The sequence below is a fragment of the Ananas comosus genome, unplaced genomic scaffold (assembly GCF_001540865.1).
Source record: "Ananas comosus cultivar F153 unplaced genomic scaffold, ASM154086v1, whole genome shotgun sequence".
Lineage (NCBI taxonomy): Eukaryota > Viridiplantae > Streptophyta > Magnoliopsida > Poales > Bromeliaceae > Ananas > Ananas comosus.
Window position 1 is genome coordinate 28548 of NW_017893544.1, and position 9687 is coordinate 38234.

The window sequence follows — 9687 nt, forward strand, 5'->3', positions numbered from 1 at the left end:
CATGTATAAAGAAATTAAACAATTCCCAGGATCACATTTCAATATACATGGCTTGCACGAAGACAAGCAACAACACAAATGATAGTAAGTCTAACTAAACATGAAATCCACTGTAATTCAAAACTTTACATAACTGAAACATTTAGTTATATACATGTTCTTCAATACATTCATTTACATGTCTCTGTACATCGAAATAGATGATACATGAACCCAAATGGTATACCACTAGTACTCGGGTGTCCACTAGCTAGGCTGCTGGCTCTTGCCTCGATCCTCGGCCACAATACTCGCACTGGAACCTGTATGGTTAGTGGTGTGAGAACTACAAGAAAGTTCCCAGTGGGTTCGGCCGCCGACCTCGCCGACTCACCCACTAGGTCTACTCAGGCATATGTAGGCAAGAACAGTAAGCAGATAGTAACCAACTACAACATGTAACTACTACAATGCCTGTACAAAGCTGAAAGAAGTAACAGATATAAAAACTGTAAATATGCATGCATGCTTTTCATTAACTTTATCCAATCTTTTGGTTAACCCTGTGGTTAACAGCTGGACAAGTACGTTAGTCCTGGGGCAAGTACGTTAGCCCATAAATTTACCCAATTCAGTGGTTAACCCTTTGGTTAACAATAACTCACCAACGAAATCCCTCACGGTCCCTAAGCTGCCTCCCGATGGGACCGTCTGTCGGACAAGTACGTTAGTCCTGGGGCAAGTACGTTAGCCCAACAAGTGACTACTCCGGAGCTCACTGCCTGGGGGGAGCGACCACCACCAAGCAAGAAAACAGACTATGTGAGTAAGATCTGATCCCCCTTAGAGGATTCAACTGACAATAATGTCACAATTTAACTCTAACTAGTTCTTTATACTAGTTTCATAATTTCACTGTTTATCTCACAATGCTATCCAATTCTCTAGTTAGAATGTCACCAAGTTCACTATTGTCAAAGTCCATGCATTCATAGGGTTCTATGTCCACATTCTATGTTCATATGTTCTTACCATCAATAAGAATTCACACGTTCAATATCACTCGCATAATGCCAATGCCCATACCCTATAATGCATAAAAACAGAAGTAAATATGCTCAATGAATAGCATAGACATAAAGGGTGATTCAAAGACTTCGGATAGCACCACCCACCTGTAGTGGTGTCAATCAACTAAGATCAGGGTCTCGAAAAGCGTCGACAACTTTCTCTCGCGACTCCGTGCAAATAGAACTAGAACGGCCTCTACCGTAATTAGCGCGTCGTCGACCTGTTGGAAAGTCAATTTAGACTCTTGGGCATGTTTACTTTTCACTTATAAAGGATTAGAAAAGATTAAACTAGAGTCATCGCTCATAATTTACAAATTAGCATTTCAATGCTATAGAAAGCGGCAACTATAGCCGAAAATCTTCTTTTGGCGATATCTTTGCGTAGGTTCGTCGGATTGCCGAACCGACTTCGCCAACGCGTTTCTTTTGCCCTCAATTTGGTTTATACGCGGTCAATTTCACTTTAGGACTCTTATTTTGCAAAAGTGCCTTGCCGGGGTCAGTTTTCTCAAAAATACTATTTCAATGCAATTTCACAATTCAATAGAGTAATTCAACTCTTTATTAGCCCAAGGACCTCAAATCAGTTAGTAAAAACTGTCTAAATACTTCGATTCATCTTTCACTCTATTTCATTATCTTTCTTTCTTGCTTTCTTTTCTTTTCTTTCCTTTCTTTTCTTTCTTTTCTTTTCTTTCCTTTCTTTTCTTTCTTTTCTTTCCTTTCTTGCTTGCTACCCCTGCAGGGCAGCTGCTGCTGCTGCCACTGCTGCTGCGCATGCTGCTGCTGCTGAGCTGCTGCTCAGCTGCTACTCCAGCAGCTGCTGCTGCTGATGCCACTGCTGCTGGCTGCTGCTGCTGAAGCTGCTGCTGCTAGTTGCAGCTGCTGCTGCTGATTGCTGCAGCTGCTGCTGCTGAAGCTGCTTGCACTGCTGCTGCTGCTGCTGCTGGCGCAGGCTGCTGCTGATGCTCCTCTAGCTTGCAGCAGTAGCAAAGATTGGTGCTGCTGCTGCTGTTTTCAGCAGTAGGGAAACGAAAAAGAGGGAGGGGGAANGGCTGCTGCTGATGCTCCTCTAGCTTGCAGCAGTAGCAAAGATTGGTGCTGCTGCTGCTGTTTTCAGCAGTAGGGAAACGAAAAAGAGGGAGGGGGAAAGTCAGCAAAGAGAGGGAGAAAAAGGAATACCTTTCTTTCATTTTTTTCTCCTTTTTCTTCATCTGCTTCTTCTTCTTCTTCTTCTTCTCTTCTTCTCTTTTTCTCTCCTTCTCTTCTCCTTCTCTCTCTCTCTACGTATGGCTAACAGGGAGAAGGGGATAAGTATGGAGGCTCCCTGTCAGCAGGTTAGTGGAAATCCACTAAGCCATGGGTTAATTACCATAATGCCCCTCGACTTATCCGTTTAGTCGCACGGATTAGATACCTTTCGCAGGCTCTTCTAAATGTCCGATTGAGCTCAAATTTGACAGGTATGTTCGGTTTTACTTAACAAGTCCAAACAAATTTTAACATTTCAGTTCCGACCCCATTTGGTCACTGCGAACTGTCCCGAACTGTAATCTTCATCAGATAACTTTCGGATGCTATTTCTCTCTCTACAGGTGTCAGAATAATATGAAACTTGAAATCTGGCCTCATACCAATGTCCCTGACATCTCCGCCAATTTTCATAATTTTCTGACACTGTGCATTTTCTGCTAATTTCTCAGTCCCATTCTTTACAGAAAATTTCAAATCTTCTGTTTTTGCTCCGATTTCAACACGAACACTTCCAAAACATGCCAAGGGACTTTCACAAGCTACTAGTTTAATTTGGAAGCAATTCCTTTTCATTTTGACATCATATGGTTCATTTCGACCAAATCGACTACAAAATTCAGCATTCGAGTTACAATGGCAATTGGAGTTCTTTTGTCACTTCGTTTCCACTTGTATCTATTCCCACACTTCCAAAGTGTGCCAATGACTGATCTCAAGCTTCTAATTCAGTTTAGAAGTCTCTAATATCCATTTTAGCATTATTGTGCCCACTTTGATCACAATTAGCTTCTAATCAAGTTTCAGTCTATTACAGACCGGTCACTGGTAGGGAGAGACCGGTCCCCGTAGCCCGAATCTGCCCAAGTTGGGTTGTGTCATGTTGACAAAGTGCAGGGGTTTTTATGCAATTGTAGCATGAGTTAGGGGTATATGAGAGGGTGAGCTCTCTCTCTTTCTCATTTCTCTCCCAAGCTTAACCCTGACTCCCTCTCTCTCTCTATATTCTCTTCCTCTCTCTCTAGAAGGTGAAGAAGAGAAGGGTTTTGGTGGAGAATCAAGCAAGGAGAAGGATCTTCGTTGTCTTCTTCTTCCTCTTCACCCTTGGAGCAAGCTTTTGGAGGTAAGCTTCTAGGCTCAACTATGGTGAACTTCTAGGGTTTAGGTCTTTGAGCTCTAGAATGGTTTAGTTGAAACTCTAGCATGCTAAATAGATGTTATAGTACATGAGTTGGAGGTTTAGCGATGGATTCTTCCATGATTGCAAGTTAGGGCTCCAAAAATGGGGTTTTGTGATTTGTTGGGTATTTATCTCAATTGATCAAGTGTAAACCTAACTATTAGGTGTTTAAATGCGTAGGCGAAGACGGTTCGACGATTCGTCGAGCGGGTGCAAAGTTATTGGCAAAAAGGACCTTTCAAGCTTCGTTTCCGCCTGGTAGGCCGAGACGACGTCGTAAAATCGCCGAACTTCATTCCAAGAGTCGTGACAACGCCAGAAGGTGGGTGGTGTCATCCCGAAGCAACTGGGCTCCTCTTTATGTCTTAGTGCATTTTAAATCTTGCATCTCTTGCATATATACATTGTAAGATAATGTGCATTCCATTCCCTTATGCTTTCCTAGATGATATCATAGTGTGAGTTGAATGCTTGATATAGTGGATAGATAAGGATTGAGTCGAGACATTGAATCCTATAGTTTTGAGATAAGAGATGGACTCGATGGGTGACAAAAGACATAACGAGTGGCATGTAAATAACAATGACAACAGAACGAGTGGCATGTAACTTAGTGTATAGATGACACTTGATATGTGAACTTAGGGATAGGTGGATTCCCTAGAGATGAGTCATTGAACAAGAACCTGTAGTTAAACACTTGCATATGGACTTTGGGATAGGTGGATTCCCGAGTGATTGTTAGCCCTAGTGAATAGGGTATCCCCGAGTTGAGAGGATTGGATCATACTCGTTGTCTGTTCAGAACTTGTGTTGGTCGCTCCTCACAAGTGTGCGCTCCGGAGTTTTGTCACATAAGGGATAGCCTTATGGGATCCCTGGGATAGCCTTATGGGGTCCCGCAGACGGTCTCGGGTTTGTGAACGAGTTGAGTTTCCTTACCATGATATGCATGTGAGTCGTGGGCGAACCTTAGGGTTGGCCAAGGATTGGATAAGCTAAAAGAATTGATGAACAAGTAAAGAACATTACTTCTTGGACATAGTGGCATGTTAGTAAACCATTTACTATATGATGCATGCATACATTATTGATGATTGGGCATAGTAGCATAGTTTTCCTACTATCGTATTTACAGCTTTGATATCTATCTACCTATCTATCTGCTTGTGCCCACTTGGACCTAGTGGGAGATCGGCGGAGTCGGCGGCCGAACCCACTGGGAACAATGGACAATAGTTCTTACCCCACTTTGTTGCAAGGCCGAGTACGAGCGCTCCGGGCGAGGACCGCGGTAAGGGCTTAGCGCCCTAGCATTAGTATCCCTCCAGTTGCATTAGAGGTACCTACTTATATGAGAGTAGACGATGTATAGGTTGTGAGACGCATTTTGGAGAGATATGAATGAACTTGTACTTATGTTTTGGACGAGCAAAATGTAAATCAATTGTATAAATGGGCAAATTGTGATGTAATAGATAGAACTCTCTCTTTTTGCACTTGTATATATACTTGTGTTACTTGCTCTTGTTGCTATGCACTTGTGGTGCCTCTGTTGTTATTGTATGGATCATGTATGTATTGAATTGTTCCTGGGCGAATTCTTGTACATGATCCCGCGGTTGAGCCTTGGGCGGACAGGGGAGGTGCTGTCCGTTCGGCGTCTGTTCGACGCACCCGAACCGGACCAAATGGGTAGCGGTCTCGGGGCGTGACATTAACTTTTCAGTTTGGACCATGTTTAGTCACCGAAAGCTCTACCGAACTGTAATCTCTAGTAGATAGCAGTCGGATTTTATTTTCCACCTTCCTGGTGTCGGATTTATATGAAACTTTTAATCTAGCCTCATAAAAATAATCCCGTCATATTCCCAAGTTTTCATAATTTTTTGATACTGTGCATTTTCTGCTAAAATATCAGCCCCGTTTCTCACAGAAAATTCTAAATCTTCTGTTTTCATTTCGATTTCAGCACAAGTCATTTCCGACTTATATTTTACTTCTCTAAATCCAATAAAAATAGTATCTCACACTATTTTTATTTATTTTTACTTTTATATTAAAATCTGATATATTACAGGTGTGTTTGCTCATTTAACGGTATAGAAGGGTTCAAATCAACTAAATTTTTGTTAAAAAATTCTTTAAACTATTTAAAATAAGATCTAGACTCTAGATCTAAATATAAAAATTGTATCATCATTTTTTAAAGGATATTCATTTCCAACCATTCATTTTTCTATTCACTTGATGAACAAGAGAACAATATCGAAAATGTGTAAAATTTGATTTTCAGNATATATATATATATATATATATATATATATATATAGAGGTGAGTGGTCCAGTGTCGTGGTCCACAAGCTCTTACATGAGCTCGTGGACCCCGATGCAAGGAAGCCCCATGACCCGCGATAGTTTTCGTTTTCCGTCGAGATTCGGCGAAAAACGAAAAGCTGGCTTTTACATGAAATATGTAAAATAATTTTTCCTGTACAATTTTTTTACGTCGAACCAAACGCTAGAAAAATGATTTTCCACTGAAAAAAATTTTTCCGACCATTTTTACGGGGAACCAAACGCCCCCTTAGCGGCAGTAGATAAAATAATGTCATATTTAAAAACTAAAAAACCAATAAGCATTATTTATGTACTTTTAAAAGCACACAAACTGAATTTTTTTGTTGACTTAATTTCATAAAAATTTCCGTAAATATAGTGAATGACAAATATATTCTTACAAAGTTCAACTTTTATATATTATTTCTATAAAAGTCTACGATATTTTCAAATATGCCACTCTGTTTTATTATCGTTAGAGAACTGTTTATATTTTTAATTTTGCAATTACAAATATATTTTTCTGAAAGTCATAACAATATAATATAAAGGGGTAAAAATATCAAAAACTAACCAGAATTAAATATTTAATCTATGATTAGTTAAAATTTTCTAACGGATTCTAACGACAGTGATATATTTGAAAACACCAGAATTTTTATAGGAACAATATATAAAAGTTAAACTTTATAGGAATATATACGTCATTTACTATATTTGCACAGATCTGGATTAAATTAATTTTTTTTTACTGCAACAAAAAAAAAAAAGAAAGAAAAAGTGAGGATACTCATCAGTGGGGCATTTGATCGAACAGGTGACGTACCTCAAGTGTGGCGGCGTGGTGCTGGGCACGGCGATGCACCACACCGTCATCGACGCGCGCAGCGCCTTCCACTTCATCTCCACCTGGTCCGCCATCGCGCGCGGCGGCGGCGGCGCCGACCTCCCCCCGCCCCCCTTCCTCGACCACACCCTCCTCCGCGCCCGCTCCCCCCCCGTCGTCCTCTTCGACCACCCCGAGTACAAGCCCACCCCTAACCCTAACCCCAACCCTAATCCTAATTCAAGCCCCAACCCCAACCCTTCGTCGACCCCCGCGCCCTACGCCAGCGCCATCCTCAGGCTCTCCCAGGCCCAGGTCGACGCCCTCAAGGCGCGCTGCTGCTGCGGCGGCGGCGGCGGCGGCGGCGCGCGGGTGTCGGCGTTCCGCGCGATCGTGGCGCACGTGTGGCGGTGCGTGTGCGCCGCGCGCGGGCTCGCGCGCGGCGCCGAGACGCGGCTCTACACGATGGTCGACGTGCGCGCGCGCCTCGCCCCGCCGCTCCCCCCCAACTACTTCGGCAACGCCGTCCTCCGCACCTCCGTCGCCGCCGCCGCCGGCGAGCTCGCCGACGCCCCGCTCGGCTCCGTCGCCCGCCGCCTCCGCGCCGCCACGAGCCCCGGCGACGACTACGCGCGCTCCCTCGTCGACTACCTGGACGCCGTCGACATGGATCGGCTCCCCCGAAGTGGGTTACCGGGAAACGACTTACGCGTCATCAGCTGGATGGGCATGTCCATTTACGACGCCGACTTCGGCTGGGGCGAGCCCGTTTTCATGGGCCCCGCGCTCATGTACTACGCCGGCTTCGTGTACTTGATGACCAGCCCCGGTAAAGTCGGCGGCGTATCCGTCGCCGTCTCCTTGGAGCCCGACACGTTGCCGACTTTCAAGAAGCTGCTCTTCCAGGAGCTCGGAGGGGTACAAGGGTAAATTCATAAAGCCAATTATTAATATATATATTTATATTTATATATATATATCTATATATCCCCTAAAACTGGAATTGCATTTCCATTTCCTTTTTTTACTTGGGTTTTTGTTTTTGTTACTCGAGTAAAGAGTCGTTCCCGATGACGACGGACCATCTGAATCGACGATCGGCGCCGCTGAATATAATCTGTCATAGCAGGTTAATTTATTACGATGATAATACAGATCTTATAATATTTAATTTGTGTGTTTCGTATTAAGTTGGTGCTCTAGGCTCATAAGTGGAATTAGTTGGAAGGGCCTAAAATTGTCCCGGGTGTAGATGGTTGTTGGGTGATACAAATCATGGTCCCATAAATATATATTTGCATAAATAATACTTTTATTATCAGGCGATCGTTTAGGTGGCGTTTTTAAGTTTAACTCGATGATTTATTTTTTTTATATTTTTTATTATTTTTATATTAAAAAAATAGACTAAAATGTGAATATAAATACGGTGATTGAATCACCATATTCAATTTAAAATTGTCAACATGGTTCTCGCGTGATAAAAAGATAATTATATATGCAAATATAAATTTGCTATGATTATTTATAAAAAAAGAAAATTTTGAGTGGGCTACATATAAAAAAAAATCCATAAAAAATAAATAAAAAAGTTTGGTATGAAGTAATTTTTGACCATAAATATTTATTTTTATTGTTTGCTTTGTTATAATTTTACTTGTGATCGAAACTTAAACTCTTAAAAATGACATCATACCAAAGTAAATTATAAAAAGAAAAGTGAGAGAAAAAATATTAAATTATTTATCAAACCTTCGATTTTACGTTATTCACTTTCTATCATACAAACAACATAATTTAAAAAAAAAAAAGATTAAAATAAGATTTTTGATAAACACATGATAGCTAAGTATAATTTTTAAACCATAGAATGACAAAGTAAAAATGAGTTAAACTATAGAATATTTGAATATAATTTTTTAAACTATATGATAATAAAGTAAAAATAATCTAAGCTACAGGGAGCAAATTAAAGTTTATCCTAATGAAAATTACCTATGGCATTCTATCTCAAAAAAAAAAAAGAAAAAAGAAAAAAAAGTACAAAACAAAACAAAAAAAATGAGTGTGTAATTGTTTGGGATTTGCTTTTAATTGTGTTTCCAGCTGTATTTTTCACCTGATAAATAGAAAATATAAAAAGTTTCTAATTCAGCAGAAAAATAGAAATAAGATTTTAAGTCTAAAGTTTTACTTCTTAAAAATGTTTTTTTCAAAATATAAGTACCTGTTCTATAGAGGGAAATTGTTTTTTTTTTTTTTCTGTTTCCTTTCTTTTTCCATGCAATGTTTTCAATATTTATAATGTACGCAAATATTTAAAATGACATAAATGTTCGAGTATTTATTTTTTGTATATTGTGCAGCGCCTTCTTATTTTCTCTCATGTATGTGTGTACATTTATAGTATGTTACTTACAAGGTGTATGTATTCGTATATGGTATTTATTTACTCACGCTGGTCTCTTTACTTCATATATATTTTCACTATGCTATCAATATTTCCTATTAAATTTGTGTATTTGTGTGACACCTCAATAGTTTTATATTGGATGAAAATAGAATTACGATTGGAAATATAAGAGATTATGATCCTAATAATAATAACTGAATTTAAATATTTTGAGCTGGTGGTTTAGGTTATGTCTATTAATTCTCTGAGAGCCACCAATAGAATCATCTAATATCACCAGCTAATTCTCTAATTTTAGTCTATATGTGTGAACTAAGAATATATATATGTGATTTTGGTCTCACATGGCCTTCTAATTCTCTAATTTTGGTCTATAAATGTGATTATCCAAAAATCTCACATTGCCCCATAAGTTTAATCTAGAGTTTGGTGGGAGCCATTTTTTAAATTCACAAGAGCCACCTCAAAATTTTCATATTGCCTACTATGTTTGGTCTATATGTGTGACTGCTCTAGAATATCATATTGTCTAGTAATTTTGGTTTATATGTGTGATTAGGTTTAGATAATGTGAGTCACCTTTTAAACCGGCAGGAGCTGTCTCTAAAACCATGAATTAGTTATG

General features: G+C 40.0%; 1 protein-coding gene and 1 long non-coding RNA gene across 2 annotated transcripts; one reads left to right on the forward strand and one right to left on the reverse strand.

Moving 5' to 3' along the window:
• Positions 1 to 241: 241 nt before the first annotated feature.
• LOC109706281 lies at positions 242 to 2280 on the reverse strand. Its single transcript, XR_002215149.1, has 3 exons — positions 2235 to 2280; positions 1155 to 1270; positions 242 to 302 (listed from the first exon to the last, which is right to left on the reverse strand). It is a non-coding gene; the product is annotated as an uncharacterized LOC109706281 (long non-coding RNA).
• Positions 2281 to 6570: 4290 nt separating this feature from the next.
• LOC109706280 (hydroxycinnamoyltransferase 4-like) lies at positions 6571 to 7820 on the forward strand. The gene has a single exon (XM_020227058.1). It carries the CDS (start codon positions 6683 to 6685, stop codon positions 7577 to 7579), a length of 897 nt encoding a protein of 298 aa, XP_020082647.1. The 5' UTR covers positions 6571 to 6682; the 3' UTR covers positions 7580 to 7820.
• The last annotated feature ends 1867 nt before the right edge of the window (positions 7821 to 9687 follow it).

Bases quoted from the DNA above. Each gene is read 5' to 3' on its own strand.
- LOC109706280 (XM_020227058.1), top strand. From the start codon at position 6,683: ATGCACCACACCGTCATCGACGCGCGCAGCGCCTTCCACTTCATCTCC.